The sequence below is a fragment of the Geotrypetes seraphini genome, chromosome 6 (genome assembly GCF_902459505.1).
Source record: "Geotrypetes seraphini chromosome 6, aGeoSer1.1, whole genome shotgun sequence".
In the NCBI taxonomy this organism is placed as follows: Eukaryota; Metazoa; Chordata; class Amphibia; order Gymnophiona; family Dermophiidae; genus Geotrypetes; species Geotrypetes seraphini.
In genome coordinates, this window is record NC_047089.1 from 191,211,445 (window position 1) to 191,236,087 (window position 24,643).

At 40.7% G+C, this 24,643-nt stretch overlaps 1 protein-coding gene across 2 annotated transcripts in view; it reads right to left on the reverse strand.

The window, feature by feature from the left end:
• Positions 1 to 9,265: 9,265 nt before the first annotated feature.
• HK2 (hexokinase 2) overlaps positions 9,266 to 24,643 on the reverse strand; it is a 119,273-nt gene continuing 103,895 nt past the window's right edge. For both annotated transcript variants that reach the window (XM_033948003.1, XM_033948004.1), the window contains exons 17-18: positions 20,621 to 20,854; positions 9,266 to 11,228 (exon numbers count right to left, since the gene is read on the reverse strand). In XM_033948003.1, the coding sequence (XP_033803894.1) occupies positions 11,084 to 11,228; positions 20,621 to 20,854 (379 nt within the window). In that variant the 3' untranslated portion in view covers positions 9,266 to 11,083. The remainder of the gene's footprint in view (positions 11,229 to 20,620; positions 20,855 to 24,643) is intronic.

The window sequence follows — 24,643 nt, forward strand, 5'->3', positions numbered from 1 at the left end:
GCGGGCTGCTTCACAGGTGGTGTAGGAAGGTCAGTGGGGCGAGCGGTCCTTCGGGGGTGGGGGGGAATGAACGGCAAGGCCGGGAACACCCCCTCATGGCTGGCACCCGGGGTGGACCGCCCCTCCCGCCCCCCCCTTAGTACGCCACTGCCTATAAACGCATGATATCTCACCCAATTACCATTTATAATTATATATAATGAGCCTCATTACAAAAATGTGACGTGCTAGTGAAAAACTAAACACAGATTTGAAATCAGCATGAAAAATACTACAAAACCCACCCAACATTAACTTTGATGAAAATGATGTGTTGACCTGTGTTTTTAAGATATTTTTTTAAAATCAATTTCCCTGGTAGAAAATTACAGGCCTATAGCATTGATTCCTCTTTTCATCAATGTGATGGAAGGATTGATTCTTAATCAACAATTGGATTATGTGGCACAGTTTCTTTTACTGCATGATTCTCAATCTGGCTTTAGGCCACTTTATAGCTCAAAAGCAGTTCTCACATCTTTTTTAAACAATATATACAAAATATTAAGAAGAGGCCTTAATGCATTGGTATTACAGCTTGATCTTAGTTGTGCATTTGATCCTGCGTAGATAATGACTCATTGTTACTTTGTTTAGATTCACTTGGAAATGTTTACCGATGGTTTAAAGGTATTTTGACTACCCATAGCTATCAAGTAAAATCAGAGATTTATCCTCAAAGATGGGACAGTCCTGCCTCAAGACTTCCCTTTATCGCCTCTTCTTTTCAATATTTACCTTTCCTCTTTGGGGGTACGACTGGTAAGTTTAAATGTGAAAAGTTATAGTTACACTGATATTACAATAGCGCTCCCAGTCACTTCCCTTCTGCCTTCTGAGATTACAAGGGTGAAAATGGTCTTACCCACTTTAGAAGAATAGATGCAGAATTTTAAGCTGAAGCTGAATAAAGAAAAAATGAATTTTTTCTTTTTCCAAGAGTGAGTCTGATAGTATAATTTTAGGAGACAATATTTAAAACCCTATAGGTCCCATTATAAGAATTTTGGGAGTATACAGTATGTTGACAAAATGTTATCTATGTTGTCACAAGTTAACCACATTGTGCAAAAAAGGTTTCTTATGTTGTGGAAACTGAGACCAATTAAATCATATTTTGAAAGAACCCCTTTTCAACTGCCTGTTCAGTCATTAGTACTGGGTCTTTTAGATTATTGTAATATTGTTTACCTGGTGGGAAAGCAATCTGTTCTTCAAAAATTATGTATTCTGTAGAACATAGCTCTGATTGATTTTTAACTTGAAAAAAATTGACCATGTTTCTCCCTATTATCAGAAACAGCACTGATTTCCAGTAGAGGGTAAACTCTTATTTACATCCAGGTACTTTATTTATAAAGTGATGTATGGTTTATTACCAAGATATTTGATGAATCATAATAAGGGCGTTCTTTGCGTAACATCATTTTTGGGTTTCATGCAGTTAAAGGCTGCTCACAAACAAGATTTATAAATTGAAAACTATTGTACCATGCTGTACACTAGGATCCTGAATTGGGGCCACTGATTAGATGGTCTATATCTTATATGCATTACAGAAAACATATTTTTAGACTCAGCTGTTACTGTAATTGGTCTAAATGTAATTCACTGTTATTGTTCAGTTTTATTCTTTTCTACACCTCATCAGACTGCAAGGTATTTGCAATATAGAAATATATTTTTATGTTATGTATGTGGGTGGGAGAGGTTTATTATGTTTCCACAGAATCTTGTAAATGAAGAGCTGTTGTATTGATTTCAAAATCATTTCATTGCATAATATTTTCTTTGAAAGTGACAGAGGATCACTATATTTTGCTGCATATACAATATCAAGATCATGATTTTCACTTGCTTTATTTGTATGCTCCAAATATTTAGGACCATCATGTTTCTATTAGTGGAGACAAAGACTGTTTCTAAATTCAAGAAAGCATGAGACAGGCATGTGGATCTCTTAGTGAGAGAAGATACCGGATGCTGTGGAGGGGCAAACTAGATGGGCCATTTGGCCTCTATCTGCCATCATGTTTCTCTGTTTGTGTAAGTAAGAACCAGTTCCTTAGGAAGATATTTGGCTGTTGCTGGAGACTTTAACCACATAATGGATGTGCAATTGGATCAATATGATTCAAGAAGAAATCAATCTTTAGGGAAGACAAAGGTCACACACTGCATTCCCCTCAAGCTGTGCAGAACTATCTGCTTTCCTCAGAATAGTGTAGATTGATCTTGGTGTGCTAAAACAATTAAATAGTTCCTTGAAGGCCTTAGAGATTCAGACAAAAAAAAAAATGCACAATTAGGCCCCGATTCTATAAACAGCACCTAACTCCTAGGTACTATTGAGCGTGATTGTCAATCATCTGCTAGGAACCATTTATAGAATCACCCTTAACAGGCTTGGGTACACTGCAATTTAGGCCAAGGTTTTCTTGACCTAAATGAGTGTGCCTAAGTCAAACCATGCCCCCCAAATCCACCCTGAATCCATGCTTACTTGTTGGTAGACCTTGAAGCAGTAAGCGCCTACCAGCTAATTAATTTTAAAATTGATTTTTTTAAATGGTGCTTTCATCAGTGTCAAGTAAGCCAATTAAGAAAATTAAGTTAGATGCCTAGATTGGCTAGGTGTACCAATCTAGGCACCTAACTTTAGGTGTCAGTTATAGAATCTGGGCCTTAGTGCACAAGTCAAAACACTGCAGTACATTATTTCGTAAAAGGACCCCAGATTATAAGCCATCTAAGGCAGGAATATATTTACATGAGTTAAATCCAAATCCATTGACTGAATTGTTATAAAGTCCTTCTCTTCCCTTCCCCCTCCCAAAGAATCTGAGTATTGAGGACAGTGGCACTTTGGCATAAATGGCAAGGTAGGGTGAACCTTTCTGAAGCCTTGGAGAGGGTGTAGGAAGCAATTTGTGAGTGTATGTAGCAAGATGAACAGGAAAACTATGAACAAGGATAAGAGAAAGAAACAATATAAAATACATAGTAACATAGTAACATAGTAACATAGTAGATGACGGCAGATAAAGACCTGAATGGTCCATCCAGTCTGCCCAATCTGATTCAATTTAAATTATTATTTTTTTTTCTTCTTAGCTATTTCTGGGCGAGAATCCAAAGCTTTACCCGGTACTGTGCTTGGGTTCCAACTGCCGAAATCTCTGTTAAGACTTACTCCAGCCCATCTACACCCTCCCAGCCATTGAAGCCCTCCCCTGCCCATCCTCCTCCAAACGGCCATGCACAGACACAGACCGTACAAGTCTGCCCAGTAACTGGCCTAGTTCAATCTTTAATATTATTTTCTGATTCTAAATCTTCTGTGTTCATCCCACGCTTCTTTGAACTCAGTCACAGTTTTACTCTCCACCACCTCTCTCGGGAGCGCATTCCAGGCATCCACCACCCTCTCCGTAAAGTAGAATTTCCTAACATTGCCCCTGAATCTACCACCCCTCAACCTCAAATTATGTCCTCTGGTTTACCATTTTCCTTTCTCTGGAAAAGATTTTGTTCTACGTTAATACCCTTTAAGTATTTGAACGTCTGAATCATATCTCCCCTGTCTCTCCTTTCCTCTAGGGTATACATATTCAGGGCTTCCAGTCTCTCCTCATACGTCTTCTGGCACAAGCCTCCTATCATTTTTGTCGCCCTCCTCTGGACCGCCTCAAGTCTTCTTACGTCTTTCGCCAGATACGGTCTCCAAAACTGAATACAATACTCCAAGTGGGGCCTCACCAATGACCTGTACAGGGGCATCAACACCTTCTTCCTTCTACTGACTACGCCTCTCTTTATACAGCCCAGAATCCTTCTGGCAGCAGCCACTGCCTTGTCACACTGTTTTTTCGCCTTTAGATCTTCGGACACTATCACCCCCAAGGTCCCTCTCCCCGTCCGTGCATATCAGCTTCTCTCCTCCCAGCATATACGGTTCCTTCCTATTATTAATCCCCAAATGCATTACTCTGCATTTCTTTGCATTGAATTTTAGTTGCCAGGCATTAGACCATTCCTCTAACTTTTGCAGATCCTTTTTCATATTTTCCACTCCCTCTTCGGTGTCTACTCTGTTACAAATCTTGGTATCATCTGCAAAAAGGCACACTTTTCCTTCTAACCCTTCAGCAATGTCACTCACAAACATATTGAACAGGATTGGCCCCAGCACCGAACCCTGAGGGACTCCACTAGTCACCTTTCCTTCCTTCGAGCGACTTCCATTAACCACCACCCTCTGGCGTCTGTCCGACAGCCAGTTTCTGACCCAGTTCACCACTTTGGGTGAATGAGTTCTCGCTGGGTCTTTAATTATGAATTCAGGTAATAAAAGTTGAATTAAAAACTAAAAGTTGCAGAGGCTGATATTCAGAACTTTGCCTTATAAACAAAAGACTTTTTGCCCCTTCTTTACTTCTTGTCCTTAGCCCTGGGTATGTTAGTTAAACCCAGTTTTTCTGTCTTTGCTTTCCCTTTGCTATTATAATGCTTTAGTTTTATACTTAATTATATTTCAGAGTTAAAAAGCCTTATTTATTTACTAAGATCATATTGTATGAAGTATGTATGTCTGGGCCCGAAAGAATAAATATATCTGTACAAATTCTTAGTTTGGGATATCCTTGTTGGACAGGGGTTGCAGCCACCCTTGCTCAGTATGGCTCGCATTTCTATAACTACTAGAGAATGGAGATGATAGCTATATTGGGCCTGGAGGAAACTACATTGTAGATAAACTATGTAGAACCAATAAAGTGCATTATAGCTTTCAATGGTTCCAACACTCTCAAAGTTATGTATTTCGTCACAATGCCAAGAACCACAAAAGAAGTGAAGCTGGTAGAGCAATTATTAATTCACCGATCCTTTCTCCTCCAACCTTCAGCTAAAATATACTTACATACTCAAAAAGATCCCAGTGTTCATATAGGATGGCTATAATAAAAACCCATGAATTTGAAAAAGACACATACAACCCAAGTATGAAACAATTTTATTTGTATCCAACTATGTATTTTATCACAAGGGGACGATAAAAGGTACAATATAATGCCAGTACAAAAATAAGGAATTTATTTGGCAGTGTTATTAAAATAAATATTGTAAATACAAAAGAGAATATCCATGATATTCATCTTTGCTATCATCTGAATACTTTGGCTTTAACAAATTTTAAAGTGCTTCTACTCAAGCATCACTGACCTTGCCTTTGAAATCTAGAGAAAATCACCTTTCCTTTACATTGCTGCCAAGAAAGTACTCATAACCTTGACTGTCATCCAAACCAATAACACATGTACTGCCCTGTTGTTCCAGTAGAGAATGACATGAGAACAAATTTTCCCCATCTCCACGGATCTCTCTATCCCTGTCCTGTCCCAAGCTCTGTCTTCATCTGCATAAGCCTCAAATACTTTAAAATCATAAGTGTTTGAGGCTTGTGTGGTTAAAGCAGAGTTTGCAGGAATGGGACAGGGACATAATTTGTGGGGATGGGAGTGTGGGGATACTGAGATCCCACGGGGATGGAGACAAATTTGTCCCTGGGTCATTCTGTACTTCATTGTCCAGATTTACAAATGTTTCTATGGGAGCTACGGCAAGAGGTACAGTAGAATGATTTGTGAAAACTTTTGCACAAAGGAATTTACACTCTCTTGCAGGTTCTCTGTTTACTGTCTTGTCTTCATTGTGTTGCTACCCTTAAATGAAGGCATTTATTATTGCTTAAAGCTAACAGGCATAAATTAGTACTACTTTGGATTATAATAGCATTAATCATCTATGCATCTATGATTGCTTTTTATTGAGTGATTGTTTGTTTTTATTTTTACTGAATTTATTATGAATGTGGAAAGGCATTAATTTTTTAAGGAAAGTGCAATTCTTCCTGTTTATATATCATCTGGCGTTAGCATCTGCTACTTCAAGAAGCCATGACCCCCCCTCCCGTCCCCACCCCCCGACACAAGATTCGATATCTGACATTGATTATGTTTTTGAAGTTGAACAACGTTTACAGACAATGCCCGGATTCTAACCAGCACAACCTCCTGCACAGATGGGTAACAACTACTTTTATTTTTTTAAATTCCAAATTTTCATAATGAAGTTGCTTTTGAAGGACTTGATCTGAACTGTGGTTTGTGACTGGTCAGGGCAGAGGTTCAGAACCTGGCAATAGCAACAAATGGCTAATTATTTATTTTTAGCCAACAAAAGAATAAAACAAGAGGACTTGGCCAGATAGCTTCCCACTGCTAAAAATCAGGCACTATGTTGATCTGGAGGAATCCAGATGCACTAAAAATCTAACCAAAGTTTAGATGAACATTAAATTTATGTGAGGCCAACTAGTCCTCTAAAGATAACACCTAACATTAGCCAGTTGTCTTAACCATTCAGCAGGTCTATGAATTTTGACCTGCATAAATTCACAGCCAAAAACTGCTAAGATAAACTGGCTTAAAACCCAAGCAGTATTCTTGTCACTTCTGGCCAACATCAGCAGCCTCATGATATCACAACATACCCAGGGAAACTTCTTCTACACACTTTACCAAACATAGCACAGGCACTGCTGTACCTTCAAAGGATACATGTCACTCAAAATAGCAGCCACAGCTAGAAATAAATCAACTTATAGATGTATTGCAGTAAAATATAAAGTGCATAGCCTTTAAAGGAGTAATTCTGTAAGGAGCTGCCTAGCTTTAGGTGCTAAGAATGCACCCAAATGCCAGTACTTCAGTCATTTATTTGTAAATGGCCTTTTGTAAAATACCAACTAGTGTGAAAGTACATGCCTAAGTTCATGGCACAGTTTCACTATGTACATACACAGGGAGCAGAGTTTGGACAGAGTATGGGCAAAGTCCTGTTTATATGTAAAGATTATAAAACTTCTTAATTTAACCAGTGCATGCATAAAATGTGTGCTAACATTACATCAGCCACAAAGCAGGTGTACTAGTGCATATATGTATGTATATTCTTTCACACCTGTGCTAGTATTTTGTGAAGTCAAATAAGCACATACTTGACTTTATAACATAGGTGTGTAAAAATATGCATTAAGTAGACACAACTTTATAAATTATCCTCCACAAAGTGTAAACCTTGCTTCTAGATGCCATGTTGTTCTCCTGCATGGTCCCAGCCAACTTCTAGAATAGTCAAGGAACCAGCAACGAAAAGAACAAATTCTTCCTGGTTTATACTAAAAACTGAATTTGAAGGCTCAACAACTTTAACAGAAAGTTGTTTTCTCCTAGCAAAAGTCCTCGTACTTTGGCACTGCCCAATAGTGGGGAATCTGCTGACTTTTGAAATGAGGATGTGAAAGCACTGGATTGCCACAAAGACATCAAGAAAGGCTGATTCGGTTCTGATGAAGGCCATGTCAAAAGTCTATACAGTTCCAGAAAAACAACAAAAGTATAGTGAACTTCAGCAGCAAACAAGTAATCTCCATGGAATGGTTCCCGTAATTCTAATTATATTTTGATCCAAATATTCTAAGCCATGAAAGGTGAATTTGAATGCTCTCTATCACAGGGGTTTCAAAGTACAGCATTACTTATCATAAATGTATTTAAATTCTTGTCGAGAAGATGGTGTTACCAAAACTTCCTGCGCTCATACAAAAATCCATACCAATCACTCCAAACAAATGTGTTAAAAATCAGACTTGCAACCCCTCTACTCGAGTTTCGCATGTGCTTCGTCAGGAGGGGGCATTGGTTGAGGTTCGAAAGGAAAACTTGCAGAGCAAGCTAAACATTTGTTCGTTTGGGTGATTGGAGTGGATGTTTGTATGAGCGCAGAAAGTTTTGGTGACACCATCTTCTCAACAAGAATTTAAATACATCCAAGATAAGTAACAACTATAACAATTCATGTTGAATAAGTACTATAGTAGCTTTAATTGTACTATAGAAGGTGGTGTAGGGGACATAATAGTGCTATGATGGTCTCTTCAAACAACCTGCGCTAGTACGTTTATTTGTACTAATAAGCATTTAGGTTGGTGATCTGAGCACTGTATATGCACTTTATATGTACTTTTTTGGTACATTTTTGTTTAGTTTTTGATCTTTTTGAAATTGACTTGTGGAGTATTATTTTGATATTTTAACACAAGCTTTAAACCTTTATTGATCTCCTTTTTGGATTGTGGTTTCCCATTATATTCAACTACAGACAGCACAAAATATGTAGCCCATGGAGGAATTTGAGCTGTTTTTCATGTGCAACCGTGACAAAGGCTAGAAGCTTTGGGGGAGGGGGGAGGTAGAAAGAGTCCTAAGCCCCATCAGCTGAAGATGGTAATAATAATAATAACAGTTTATATATCGCAATACCGTTAAGTTCTATGCGGTTTACAATAGATTAAGCGAGGTACAAATTGATTGATTTTAAGAGGGGGGAAGAGGAGAGTTAAAAGGACCGGAAATGCGTTGTTGAGGAGAAAGAGATTAATAAGACAGAGGAATCACTATGGAGGAGAAAGAAGATGAGTGGGTCAGTTGTCTAGATACTTTAGGAACAGTTGAGTTTTTAGACGTTTTCTGAATTCCTCATAAGTAGTGGGCGAAAGCAGTTGATCTAGGTCTTTACCCCACAATGCTGCTTGATGCGAATGAAGGTGTTCATGGTGTTTTTTCAGTTTACAACCTCTAACTGGTAGTGGTGACAGACTCCAAAGCAAGATGATTCCTGCAACTTGTTAAACAAATTCCCAGAGCTACTTCCTTCCCACTCAACAAAATTAGAGGAAACGCCCTTACTAGCCGTTATAGGGATTTTGTTTTCAAAAATTTGGGTGCCCTTGCTCTACCATGCTATATAATTACTTAATTCTTTACAAGAGTTAGTTCTACATTTCCTCCTTGCCTTAGCTTATCTAAATACTGCAAGTTAAATCTAACCTGATGTGTTTATGAATTGTGTTATTAGGTTAAGGAGCATCATGCAGCACCCTCTAGTGAAACAATGTATTAGCACAGTATAAAAACCATTTCAGTCATAATTTATATATTCTGCACCCATGAACACCACAAATATTTGTGTATCTTTTAAATATATACAAGTAGTAGCTCACTTGCTTGGGAAATAAAATACTACATGTTGAAAGGGTTATGTAGTCCACCATAATAACAAAACACCTTTAGGGAGTTTGGCTGGAAAAAGGCACGTAGTAAAATGAAAGAGGACTGCATTTTATTATTATTATTATTATTATTATATAAAGAACAAATACCCTACAGTGAATTTTTGCCTTCTAATGTGTGCTTTTACCTACTCCCAGGGCAACAGGTTGGAAATCCACCACAAACTAAATTTCACCATATTGGCTCTATTTGTCTACAATTATTTAGCTGCTCCAGGAAAGCAGCTTCACTGCTGCTAAAAAATCTTACTCTTCCCATAAATCACTTTTCTGCCAGAGGAAGGTACACCTGCACCCAGACTTTCATATCATTACTATACCATCATAAAAACCGTCCATAATTATATGTTCCCTCCCCAACACTATATACATAAACTGGTTTATTAAAAAAATTTACAATATCTATATAGTGCAATATATGACTTAACAACTTTTAAGGCTTGGTACTAGTACAGAAATTGATCTCACTGCTGAGGGAATACAGTATGCAACAGCAGTGTGAACGTTATTTCTCTATAGTGGTGCGAAATACTAAGCATCTTTCTTGCACAATCCACCATATTCTTCATGCCTGCGTCACAAAGCATCTAAAATGCATAAGGATCATGCTCTGCGCCTTATGATAGTGAATCAACATTCTCTAGGAAAAAATTAAAGGTTTTTCTAACTCTCTCCCCCCCCCCCAAAAAAAAAAAAAAAAAAGCAAACAAACCTATTGTACCAAAAATTTTAAAGCATGTAGAATGTGTGAAAGCCTTATAGCTGAAGCCACTGTGGTAGACTCCTTTGCCAAGGCCACATGATTGAAGCCAGGACTTATTTTTTCAAGTAGTCAAAGTCTCCGATACTGTATTTGTCAAGTGTGTTCTTAAAATTACTACAGTGTTCAACAAAGGTTAATAAAAAGACGGTCATAAATAAACATTACAAATACCAGTTGGTTTTCACTTATTTTGTGCTATGAATACTAACAGCAAACTACTGCAGAAGGGTGAACTACTTATTGGACATCTTCCTTCGGTCCTGTCCTCAGTTAAATTTACTCTCTAGAAATGCAATTGAAATCAGTTTCAGATCAGTTCTGAATGCATTCTAAAGTAATGGAAGACTAAATCCACTAATGAACATGGTTTCAAACCATTTGGATTCATTTAGGAAAGGAACCTATATAAAGATTTACAGTCTCCAAGCATATAGGGCCTGATTCTCTGAAGGACACCGACCTCAGCGACCGCATATGAAGCGGCCGCCAATCAAGTGTCAATCATGCATTGGCGTCCTTTAGAGAATTGCATCTTTTTTCCCTATCAGATGCTTTAAATGCAGGCCAGCATTTTACAGGCCTACATTTAAGGCATCTGTCTCGCACCTACAGAGACTCATAGGGATGCTTACGGACACCCAAAACCACTTCAGGTGAAAACCACGCCCGCCTTGTGCATCAGTAGGTGTGCCTAGATGTTGCCATAGGTACAAGTCAGACGCTTATATCGGAAGCGTCCTTCGCAGCATGGATTTTTTTTTTTAAACGTGCATCCCAATTGGCTGATGAGACGGTGGTAGGACATCTACTGCTGCCTACGATCGGGACATTGTTTGTAGAATCAGCCCCATAATGTTTGTCAATAGAGTAAATTCAACAAATGGAAGACTTTGTGGGGAGATTTCTGGATGAGATAAAGTTGCAAAAACAAAGCTCTCTTCTTTACTTAGTATACACCTTACAAAAGATTAAAGATGCTATTTTGAATCTGGAAGTCAGGTTGCCGCATGGACAAAATAAAGCAGAGGCAGGATGAAGCTTCTTAATGTCACATCACAGGCCTGCCCAAGTGTACTGGTGACGTTGTTCTATCGCTGACCAGCCTCACGAATCCTGCATGCCACAGCCGTGATGAGAGCTGCTCCTTTCCCACTACCGTCCTCTGATAGCAGAAACACCACATCGCATTTTGGGGACAGTTCTTTCACTGTCTTTTGCATGACTGCTGAAAAACTGTTGGTCAAAATACATATTCCATGAAAAACTTTTAAAGAAAAGAAAAAGTACTTAATACTATGACAGGGTGATAACTGTTACTTCCATCTATTTTTTTTTTCCACATTATAGGTAATACAGTTACTAATAGAGATATGCAACCAGAAAACATTATGTTGTTTATGGGAATGTTCATTTTGTTTGAGATTTTTCAGGATTTTTTCATTTGGGGATTAATGTCAAAGATCACACTCTTTTTGCAAAATGTGCACACAACTGATAACAAAGGGGACACCACTCCAAACACAAAATGTATGTGTGTGTGTGTGTGGGGGGGGGGGGGGTTCTGCTTATTTTCATTTCAGAACATATGACATTCTCCATGTTGTTCCAAACAAATGCACATTCCTAGTTCTTAATTAACTGCCTCTAAAATGAAGTGAAGAAGTAAATAGAAGGTATGCTACATCTATTTTATAAAGATAACATATACTTCTATATACCTTTCTAAAACAGCTATGTTTTCCTAGTGTCTATTTTTATGTATTATGGGGGTATATTCCAAAATGGATGTAAATTCCCCCATGTATCCTGTGCATTTATGCAACCAAAGCCTATTCTCAAAAACCAATGTTAAAAAATGCCAGACTGCTAGCTGGTAGTGAATTTTTTAAAAAGTGAGTCATTCTCCAAAATACACTCATGTAAATGAGGCTGGCAGGGAGTAGCGAAGACTCGCTACATTTGCATGTGCCCATTGCTGGTGATAGCGATGGGCACATGCACAGAAAAAATGCAAAAAAAGACCCCAAAAAAACAACAAAAGTTGAATAGCTGTTCAATCTCTCCCGCTGCCAACCATCACCCCCACAAAGCATCAGGAGAGATGACCACTCTCTCCCACTGCCAAGCAAAACCTCCCCCCCCAGCAGCGGGAGATATGCTCATTTTCTCCCGCTGCCACACAACACCCCCCAGTAGCGGGAGACATGCCTACTCTCTCCCACTGCCAAGGGGAACTCCCCTCCAGCAGCAGGAGAGATGCCCATTCTCTTCCGCTGCCACACAACACCCCCCACCCCCGCACCTTGAATTAGATGGCTGATCGGAGGGATGCCTACTCGTTCTGGCCAGCTGGCCCGCCTCTTCAAAATTGGCCTTCCCCTCCCCAGTGCATCCTGAGATGCACTGGGGAGGGGCCTAAGGCTCTGATTAGCGTGGATGCTTCATAGGAGAGGCCTTAGGTGTCTGGGCCAATCGGAGCCTTAGGCCCCTTCCTGGTGCATCTGGAGAGAGGACTTAGGCTCTGATTAGCCCAGGCTGTTTAAGGCCCCTCCTATGGGAGGGTACTTAAACAACCTGTGCCAATCAGAGTCTCAGGCCCCTCCCCAGTGTATCCCAGGATGCACTGGGGATGGAAAGGCCCATTTTGAAGAGGCGGGCCAGTTGGCCAGAGGGAGGAGGCATCCCTCCGGTCAGTCATTTAATTCAAGGTACGGGGGGGAGGGGTCGAAGGCAGGTGGGGATGTTGTGCGGCAATGGGAGAGAATGGGCACCTCTCCCGCTGTAGGGGGGAAGGGTGGATGTGTTGGTTGGCAGCAGGAGAGATTGAACATCTCTCCCACTGCTGGGGGGTTCACTTGGCAGCGGGAGAGAGTGGGTATCTCTCCTGCTGCAAGGGGAGGTGTTGTGTGGTAACAGGAGAGAGTGGGCATCTCTCTCATTGCTGGGCTTTAAAACAATGCTGTCACTGAATTGGCATCCATGGACCAGTCGCTGATTTTTGTCACCAAAAGCTGACACTGCTCTTAGAAATGGCCTGGCGATTTTAAAGAATCCACCAGAGTGCTCATTTTAATGTTGAAGAGCAGTTTTGAGAATCTGGGCCCAAGGCATGTTTGAGGTGAATAAGCACTATCAGCATCATGAAGTGTGTACAATGAATAAAATACTCATTCTCACATGTACTTGAGCCATGTACATTTACACCAGCTTCTGAGCTAAAGTAAATGCACACAGTTACATCTTAGCTATAATTCTGGTTATTTTGGTTATGTTATAAATTATATATTACATAGTCTTCTAACTTAGGCCACTTGTTATAAAATTACTCTCCATGTGTGAAGGCATTCTAGAGGGTGAAACTGAGCTAGCATTGGTACTTCTCATAAAATATAAGCATACATGTCTATTCTTAATGGCACACACACAGTTACCCCTTCTTCAGATTAGATGTAACTTTGTGTGAGAGCTTTCAGGTAAGCTATTTTATAAATCATTGCTGCTCATCTGTAAAAGATATTTTCCATAGACAGCAGAACTGAGTTCAGCACACAAGATGAAACAACTCTCTCAGAGCTCAGAACTTATGTATGTGGAGTGGAGGAGTAACCTAATGGTTGGCATTTATTTATTTTTTAAAAAAAATGTCTTTCCCACCTAAAACCTAAACATGTTACACTAAACATACGCAATCCATTTCCAGACAGATAACAGTACAAAACACAAAAGCAGTATCCCTCATCAATCTTCTACATAGAACCAGGATTCAGATTCAAATGCTGTCCGATAAACCATCCCCCAAAAATGAGATGTACCTCTATAAGAAGTGAATTGATGGCTAAAGGATGAATAAAGTTCTAAGCATACCAACCCTTTCAAAGCAGTCTCCTAGGCTCCTCAGTTTGTTCCCTAGCTAAAGAGTAACACATGGTCAGGGATGCTCATATCTTTATGCACCATCCATTGTTTAAGAGCAGCCTGCTCATCAAAAAAGTATGATTTGAAAGATTAAGAAAAATTGGCCAGTACTGCTCAACCAAAAGTATCAGCTCTTACTAAGGATTGTTCAAAGCAGTAGTGCAGGGTAAAGGTGTGAAGCGAGGACCAGGATACATAATTGTCCAGAGAAGCAGATTTCAGTAGAGCTACAGAAGCTGCAATAGCTCTGATAAGATGAAATTTCACTTTCAAGGTGTGAGGGACACTAGTTTGTTCATAACAGACCTGGATGACAAATTGGTTAACACCTGTAAAAGTTCATTTGGCAACTGGCATGCCAATTCTGTTGGAGTCAAAAGGTGACAAAGAGCTATGTATACTATTGAATGGATTCAGTAGGTGAGAGATCATTTATAGTCTAGAGTGCGGAAGACTTTCACACATGGATTTTTTGAGACTTTGGACAGAAGGTCTTAGCACTTTGGATAAAACTTGTGATGAATTCAAATAACTACCTTGTGATGAAATTGAGTACAGGTTCACAGGTTACTAAGGTTTCAAATTGTCTTTTTCTTCTAGCCAAAAGTAGCCACTATAAGAAAAAAATTACTTTCCAAGTAACATGCTTGAGGGAAAAAGACTTCACTGCCTCAAATAGCAGCTTCATGAGCAACATAAAGATGATACTGAAGCCCCGTGATAAGAGACTTCTGAAGTGATGGCTTGACATGAAAAAGTGGTTTCATGAATGAAGAAATGATAGAACACAATGAAGCTATTATCTATCAACTGGAGCATCATAGGCTGAGAAAGCATAGAGTTGTTTCATGATGGAGGACGTTTGGAGTCCTAGACAACAAATGGTAAAAGTAGTATAAGGTATCAGGATAACAGCAAATGCAGCCATGGCCATTCATGAAACACCAGATGGAAAACCTCTAACAATGAAAGCTGTAGGTAGGCCAGGTAGATTAGTTGCAGCATTAAAATAATACATCTTGGTAACTAAATGCTGCTCAATTTCCATGCTGTGAAGGCTAATAATTTGAGACTGAATTGAAGACCATCCTTGTTCCAAGTAATCAACATTACAAGTATCTTAAGTCTGCAAAGGGTAGAACTGGGTGTTTGTTTATTGTTTTTTTTTAGCAGAATCAACCTGATGAGGCAATTAGGGCACTATGAGAACTGTGGTGCCAGATCTCTTTAAACTTGTGCAGAGCCTTTTCTAACAGTGGAATGGGTGAGGGGTAAGCATAAAATAGAAGCCTAGTCAATCTGAGGATGCATAGATCAAACAATTATATGGCAATTTTGCTTTTTGTTATTTGAGGGATCCCCAGAGTTGATGAACTCTGTGCAGCTTATTGTATCACAGAGAGAAAAACAGCTTGTATTTGAATGTGATTGCAAGGACAAAGTCCAAAATCTTTGCTGCCTCCTGGCAGAAGTGAAGGAATCTCATCCCTTTCTGCTTATTAATGTTAAAACCATGGCAATTTGGTTGTCCAACTGAACATACACTGGTCTCGGAAAACATGGATAAAGACTCAAAGGACAAATAGAGCCCAACTCTAGAAATGCGATGTGAAGTCTCAAAATTTACTAGGTCCCATCAGTAATGCGGGAGTACAAGTGAGCTCCCCAACTAGTGTTGTAAGCACCTATGAAGAAAGAATGCTATTCCAGCAGAACAAAAAGGGACACCTATGGTCACAGTTTGTTCAGAAATTCACTAGTGCATCACAGTTCATACCAAAACTGAAACATTTTAAATGATGGGAAGAGACTCAGATGCTTATTCCATTGGAATTTGGATACTCCATTGAATCCATCTCATTTTCAGGTAAACATAGGAAACCATATGTACTGCAGTAGCCATATGATCCAGCATGTACAGTATAAGTAGCCTTGGCCATGACCACCACTGAAAATCTGAACACTGCAGATATGAAGCATCCAAGACTGTACTATATCAGACAAAAGAAAAATTTGATTGTATTGTGCCTTTTGATTGTATTGCACTTATGAAAGAAATTTTGTATGTAGGTTGCAAGATTGACTTCTTAAGGCTTATGATAAAGTCTAGACTCTGTAACAAATGAATTGTCTCATCTCTGAAGGCAACTGTTAGGTTCATCAAGGTAGCTACCAAGAGTGAATTGATAAGGGAAAAAAAACAAAACTAGATAACTACCACAAGGCATTTTGTGAAAACTCTGGAGGACAGTTAAAGGCTGATATTGATTGATATGAGGCAGGACCTGGAGGTATTTTCTGCAACATGGATTATCTGAATGAGTGTGAAATCCAGAGTATATAGCCAGTCTCCCTCATTTAAGAAGGGATAAATAGAGGAAAAAAGTGATCATGATTTTTTCTTTGAAGATAAAAAGGTAGAGATTCCTCAGTTTCACGATAGGGCTCAAGCCTCTCATATTCTTGGAGATCAGAAAGTGCCAGGATAGAAGTCTTGCTTCCTTCTCCCTTGACAAAACTTACTGTAATCTATGGGAATAGGAAGAAAAATGACCTCAACTGGCAGCAGAAGGGTATGGATCTAGAAAAGGCACACTCTTTGACAGAGATGCTACAAAATGGAGTAGTTGTCTTTAATGATATCCATGTTTCACTATACTTTCATTTAGGAGACTCCAGTACTTGGAGCATCTGCCAGAGTTTCATATAGATTGAAAGTGAATAATCAAGCCAAATGTCTGGCAGCAGTGAAAGAAGCTGAAATTCTACATGAAGTGTCAAATACATCATATGCTGTACTTATAAAGATGTGTTCCATACTCATCAGCTTCTACTAAGCTAGTCAAGTATGTGCTTGTGGCAACAATCAGGATGAGAAAGCAGTTATTTACTGTAACAGGTGTTTTCCAGAGACAACAGACAGATATTCTCACACATGGCACGGACCACTTCAAAAGTGCATCACCACTTTAAGTCTTTGGAAAGTTCATGATAGCCTGCACTGCACATGCGCAAGTGCCTTCCTGCCCAACGTAGGCGTGCAGTCCCTCAGTTAAGACAACCCAGCTAAGAAGCCAACCAGGGGAGGTGGGTGGGTTGTGAGAATATCTGCCTGCTGTCCCTAGATAACACCTGTTATAGTAAGTAACTGTGCTTTATCCCAGGACAAGCAGGCAGCATATTCTCACACATGGGTGACCTCCAAGCTAACCAGAATTGGATGGTGGGAGTGTTGGCCTTTAAGAAAATAAATTTTGTATACTGACTGGCCAAAGTGCCATTACTGTCTGGAGAAAGACTCCAGACAATAATGAGAAGTGAAGGTAAGAAATGAGGACCAGATTTCCTCAATAGGCATGGATCTGAGGAAAGGTACAGAAGCTGCCATAGCTGGGACTTTGTGAGCTGTGACACGACTCTCCAGGTGCAGTCCAGTCTGAACATAGCATAATGATATACAAGCAGCTACCCAGTTGGAAATCATTCTCTTGGAAACAGAATGCCCCAACTTATTAGGACCAAATGAGACGAAAAGTTGGGGAGATGTTCTATGTGGCGTTGTCCTGTCGATGTAATAGGCCAAAGCACGTCTACAGTCCAGAGTGTATAATGGCCTTTCTCCAGTATGAGAATGAGGCTTAGGGGAAAAAACTGGGAGAACAATCGACTGATTGAGATGATATGCCATCACAACTTTCGGCAGAAACTTGGGATGCGTGCTTAGAACCACTTTATCATGATAAAAAACTGACGGGTGGATCTGCCACCAACGCTTATAACTCACTGACCCCTCCTGGAAGAAGTGAGCGAGATAAGAAAAACAACTTTCCAGGTAAGAAACTTGAGATGAGCCATGGTCATTGGTTTAAATGGTGGTTTCATCAACCTGGAAAGAACTACATTAAGGTCCCAGACTAGAGGAGGAGACTTGAGAGGTGGTTTCACATTGAAAAGTTCTTTCATGAATCTAGAGACCAAACGATGAGCAGTAAGAAGTTTTCCCTCGAATGGTATGTGAAAAGCTGTAATAGCACTAAGATGGACTCTGATAGATATAGATTTGAGTCCAGAGTCAGACAGATGAAGTAGATAATCCAACACCAATTCCACCGACAAGGACGGTGGATTGTGATGATGAAGGAGAGACCAGGAAGAAAATAGAGTCCACTTTTGTTGATAATATTGTTGAGTGGTTGGCTTCCTGGAGGCGTCAATAATATTGCGAACAGGCTGAGAGAGATGTAATTTATATGAATTCAGCCCGAGAGAAACCAAGCTGTCAGGTGTAACGATTGCAGGTTGGAATATAGAAGCAATCCTTGATTCTGAGTAAGCAAAGTAGGAAAGATTGGTAGAGGAATTGGCTCCCTGGTACTGAGTTGAAGTAGAGAAGGGAGAACCAATGTTGTCTTGGCCACCGAGGAGCAATGAGAATCATGATTGCTGACTCTTGTTTAAGTTTGAACAGAGTCTTCAACAGGAGAGGAATTGGAGGGAACGCTTATAGAAACAGGCCCGTCCAATCCAGGAAAAATGCATCGGCTTCTAAACGGTGAGGAGAGTAAAGTCTGGAGCAAAACTGGGGCAACTTGTGATTGAGATGGGTCACAAATAAGTCTACCTGAGGAGTGCCCCATTGAACAAAGATGGGATGGAGAGCTGAAAGTCCATTCGTGAGGTCGAAGAATTCTGCTGAGGTTGTCTGCTAGGGAATTCTTCTCCCCTTGAATATTGCAGCCTTTAAGAAAAATGTGGCGAAATGTCACCCACAACCAGATTTTCTGAGCTTCCTGACATAACAGGAGAGAGCCCTTGCCTCCTTGCTTGTTTATTGCGTACATTGCTACTTGAATGTCTGTGCGGAGGAGGACTTGAGGACTCAAGAGGTGTTAAAAAGCTTTGAGAGCATAATATATCGCTCAAAGCTTGAGTAAACTGATCTGAAATTTGAGCTCCCTGATAGAGAATGACCTTGAGTTTGAAGGCCATCTAGATATGCCACTCAGGCATAAGGAGATGTGTCAGTCATTATCACCTTTTGGTGAAGGGGCAAGTGAAAAAGTAGACCTCTGGATAGATTGGATGAGGTCATCCACCTTTGAAGTGACTGCTGAAGAGATGATGTGACAGAGATATGCTGTGATAGACGATCTGTCGCTTGAGACCATTGAGAAGCGAGGGGTCACTGAGGAATGTAAATATGCAGCCTTGCCAGTGGTGTTACACGAACTGTGGAAGCCATATGGCCTAGGAGAATCATCATGCGTTTCGCCGATATGGTGCGAACCTTCAACATCTGTTGACAGAGGATGAGAAGAGTATTCAGGCGATCTGGTGGGAGAAACGCTCTCATAAGAGTAGTATAGAGGATAGCCTCAATGAACTGAAGACACTGAGTCAGAATTAGATGAGACTTGTGGAAATTGATTTTGAATCCCAAAGCTTGAAGGAAGGAAATGGTCTGAGATGTTGCTAGAACCACCTCCTGTGATAAGACAGCTTTGATCAACTAGTCGTCCAGGTAAGGAAAGACTAGAAGACCGTGGAATCGGAGATATGCGGTCACAACAATCAGGGACTTCATGAAGATTCTGGGAGAAGATGCTAGCCGAAAGGAAGGACCTTGTATTGATAGTGATGTCCATTCACTCGAAAACAAAGGTATTTGCAATAAGACTGATGAATTGGTATATGTGTATAGGCTTCGTAGAGATCCAGAGAGCATAGCCAATCGTTCTGATCCGGAAGTGGATAAAGAAGGGCAAGGGAGAGCATCCAGAATTTTTCTTTGACTAGAAATTGTTGAGATCTCTGAGATCTAGAATGGGTCGTATACCTCTCGTCTTCTTCGGAATTAAATAATACCGGGAGTAGAATTCCTGATTCTGCTGAGATAGAGAAACTTCTTCGATGGCATTCAGAAGAAGGATGGATTGAATCTCCTGAATGAGAAGAGAAGACTATGCAGGGTCCAAAATAGACTCTCTTGGAGGATGATCCGGAGGTAGGGTAAGAAAATGGAGAGCATACCCCTGACGAATGATGTCTAGAACCCATAGATCTGTAGTAATGAGCTCCCACCAGTTGATGTAATATTAAAGCCGTCCTCCGATTGGCTGAGGCAGAGATATGAGAATGGGAAAGGTGACTGCTCCTAAGGAACATGTCAAAAAGGCTGTGTAGGTTTTTGTTGAGCAGCCTGTTGCTTAGGTTGTTGATGTGATTGCTGCTTTTGCTTCCTAGGTTGAGGAGGAGCAGGCTTAGCGGTAAACCTGCGTTGGTAAAAAGAAGTAGGCCTGAAAGCACGAGGTGGTTGAGGCTTTTTCTTTGGTTTGACCAATGTGTCCCACCTAGTCTCATGGGCAGACAATTTCCGAGTAGCAGTGTCCATGGATGGTCCGAAAACAAAAAGAGATAGTGAGGGGCAGCTAAGTAAGTGCATTTGTAGGTCAGCAAGAGGAGTTTGAATTGTATTCGGAAATGGATGGGAAGCCAATGAAGTGAAAGGGGTAGGGGCCTATTTGGTCTTTTAACCTAAGCATCCTGTTATACTCTCTAGGTATTGATTGTGACATGAACAGGAAATGAATCTATATTTAATTTCATATTAGTTTTCTCACAAAGAACAGAAAACAGAACCCAATCCACTTATTCAGAACCATATAATCATATAACTTAACCTAGAAGAGAGGGTGCAAAAAATAACTTACTGAGGATGAAGTTTGTACAGTGTTCCATCAACACCAACAGTAACCCTCAGGAAATCCAAATTGCGATTCTCTCGAATTTTGTCTACCACTGCAGCTATGCCGGCACCACAAAGTTGAGCTGCCCTCCTGGCCACCACAGTGCATACTTCTTTCACAATGATGCTGTCATCACAGGTACTCTCCAGTCCCAAGTGCTGCAGGATGGCACGGACCTGAAGTAGGGCCAAACAATCACTGCAAGACAAAATGAACATTCAAATATTAAAGTTTGCTACTGATGCATCTCTAACACACTGCACATTGTGATGAATTGTTCCAACTAGGGCTAAGCATTCTTTAGCTCAGGGCTATTCAGACTGTACTAAAGAGTCCTTTCTATACATTAATGTGCTACCAGTATGGTTCATCCAGTCTGCCTAACAAGGTAAATTCATAAAGTTAGATATGATACTAAGCATACTTGATTTGTCTATGCTATTTTCAGGGCTCCCCTGCTGAAGTTGCCATCAAAACAAACTCCAAACCATCCTGATCTGTCTTGCCATATAGAGCACACAGATCATAGAAGTTTGCCCAAATGTGGCTCCCAACCCCAACAACTCAGAGGGCCTGCTAGTGGGTTTAATTATTCAATGGCTGCTTTGTACCAAAGCATTTATATAGCAGTCAATCCCATAGAAATATGAAAATATCTCAGAGCAAATTATACCATGGTCATATGTAATATCATATAGGGTCAGGAAACGTACTTGTAAATAAGCTCATAAAAAGAGAATATTCAAACTTTCAAATGGGGAGGATATTCTCTTCTGTCATCATATGCAAGCATTAAGGTGAAATTTGTTCTTACCTGCTAATTTCTATTCCCTAAGTCCTGCTAGACCAGTCCAGATTCTAAACTTTCCGAGAGGCTACCAAACGGGGACCGGAAAAGGTTGCAACCATTCCACCAAGGGACAGTGGATCTGCCATTGGACAAACCAGGCAAGGATAGGATCATGTGAAGACTTTGAGAAAACCTTTCTATAACCAAGTTGGCTGGGTCTACCATTTGCAAGGGTTAAGAGCCTTTATAGATTGCAGACTCCACTAGGCAGTAAATTCAAAATGAATTTCCAGTGTTGCAACACATTAAACATCACCAAAAGACTTAAAGACCCTCTCAAGCACCCCTAAGGCCTCGAGCCTCTCAAGGGTACCAGGTTCTGGGCAAAAGCACAGGCTAATTAAAGATTGGTCCCTTCCTCCCTCCAAGCGGGAAATCCCAAGACACTTGTAGACTTCCCAGGCCTCAAACAGACTCCTGGAGCAACTCACTCTCCTTCAATTGTCAAATATTTTAAACAAAACTAAAACTGATGCCTATACAACCCCAACTCTCCCATTCAAGTGAAGGAGACAATGGTGTGGTGTGGAATGGCCAGACCCCAAGAAACAAGATATAGATCCTCCGGTCCAAAGACTAGAATCTGGAGAGGGGTCATCATAGAAATTGGAACCTGGGCACTGTGAGAAAGGCTATGAATCCATGTTGATCAGGACCATTAACATTCAATATTCTGAAGAAACAACAGAGCTCTGCCATGTTACTGAAACCTAAAGGGCTAAATGCCAGTAGAGGGACACCATCCCTGCCTACTCTAGACTACAACAGATCAAACCCATAGAGCCCTGGTCTCAACAGTACTGAAAAACTTATCTTCTCCCCCTACAAACCCAAGAGGTGGGTGAAGCTGCTGGCAGCAGATCCAGGACACTAGAACAGAGAATATCTGGTCGAAACCTCTTCCTCAACAAGGAATTATCCCTACAGAGCCCTGTGAGGAATCATTTGAAAGGTGTTCTGTCAAGCAGCTTGGGGGACCAAGAACAAGGAGGCTCAAGGCCTTCTCGAGAGCCTCATATCAACTAAACACAATTTACACAGTCTACAGTGACCCTTTAGGATCCTTATCAAGGAGTCACACCAAATGAAAAACCATAGACCAAGGCTCCGGGCTTGGAACCCCTGGGTTTTTCCTGGGAAATGTCCCTAGACCAATTCCTATGAGCTAACACCAGCCACAGGACTCAGTGTCAGGGCTGCAGTATGTGATCTTCACCATTAAATTCAGGCCTGACTTGATAAATGTGCTGCTCTAGTCCAAGCTGCACCCACTGCTAGAAGAGAAATACTAGTGAAATCTAGGGCTGCACTGCTCCTTATACTAATGTCGTCATCACTGAAATGTATCCTTTTCCTCCATCTGTTGATTGATCTAGCAGGATGTGATACTGTGTTTGAGGGTTGGGGTGATCCTCACGAATACACAGCCAGACACTGTTTCAAGAATAAAGCAAAATCCCTTTATTAACTTAAAAAACCCTGAGACCTGTTACTTCACAGAATCAGGAACAACATAGAAAAAGAGACAATCTCTTAATGAAGAGGGAAAGGTCTGGAGGCAAGCCTCTAGCTACTATGCCCCAAACAGTCTGTAAAGTCTTTCTCTTTCTCTCTCTGGGGTGCAAGGATTGGCTTCCAATTGTTCAATAGGAAAAAGGTTGGCTTACCTCAGCCAAGCAGAGCAGCTAGATGTACAGAACCATGGTGAGACCTCATCTGGAGTACTGTGTGCAGTTCTGGAGGCCACATTATCGCAAAGATGTGCTTAGAGTCAAGTCGGCTCAGCGGATAGCCACTAGGAATATCTCGGGGCTCAAGGGTCTCTCGTATGAAGAGAGACTGAACAAATTGCAGCTCTACACTCTGGAGGAACGCAGGGAGAGGGGGGGACATGATTGAGACGTTTAAATACATCACAGGTCGTGTCGAGGTGGAAGATGACATCTTTCTTCTCAAGGGACCCTCGGCCACAAGAGGGCATCCGCTCAAACTCAGAGGAGGGAAATTTAAGGGTGACACCAGGAAGTATTTCTTCACGGAAAGAGTGGTGGTCACTGGAACAAGCTTCCGGAGCAGGTGGCCAAGGCCACCAGCGTGCTTGACTTTAAGAATAAATGGGACATCTACATGGGATCCCTACATGGGATCATCTACATGGGCATCTAGTAAGGCACTCAGACTTGATGGGGTGGGTCAGTAGAGTGGGCAGACTTGGTGGGCTATAGCCCTTTTCTGCCGTCATCTTTCTATGTTTCTATGTTTCATGTAATCAAAGCACACTGGGGTGCAAGGTCTGGCTTCCAAGTATTCAGTAGGAAAAAGGTTCGCTTACCTCAGCCAAGCAGAGTAGCTAGATGCATGTAGTCAAAGCACACTGGGGCTTACTCCTTCCTTCCCTGGACCTCCTTAACCCAAATCTGGCCCCACCATTTATGCTTCCTGGCTTCCCCTCCTGTGTCACTTACCCCTAGGGAGAGGCTATGGAAATTAAGGTGGCTCCAACACTGTGATGGAGTCTTCAGCAGGGGAAGTGGTCACATCTTATACACTCCCTCACACAGGATAAGGAAGAGGATAATTTTATGAAATGATTGTGCATAAAAGGGATTTTAGAAAATAACCCCAGGGATTACATGCCTGAAAAATATATGCAATGGTCGTGCATACTTTTACAAGATTCTTTTGTAGCGGTGTTCAGGAGCAGAGTTTGGATGGTATGTGGGCAGTCATGATTTACAAGCAATGCTTATAAATAGAGCTTCTTTTCTTAGGTCTTTATAAATTGCAAATGTAGATATTTTCTAGCTAATTAAGGGATCTATGAGGTTACAAAAAATTAGTATTTTATTGGTGTTTTCATTTCACACCACAGTTACCACTGCTGAGTACCTTTACTGGTGGAATCAAATGTGGATGTTAAGAAAAGCAACAACAAAAAATAAGTGGAGAGTACAAGACAAACCAGGGAAGGGGTGACAAGTAAACTAGGGAAAGTGTTCATCCATTAAACACCTCTTTTAATTTTTTTGCATTGGAGGTGTTTTTATTAGTGTTGATCAAAATCAGAAGCCCTTTTTATAAAATACATGTGAACACTTATGCTTTCTTCTGAGTAGACAAATGTCCATGACTTCAAT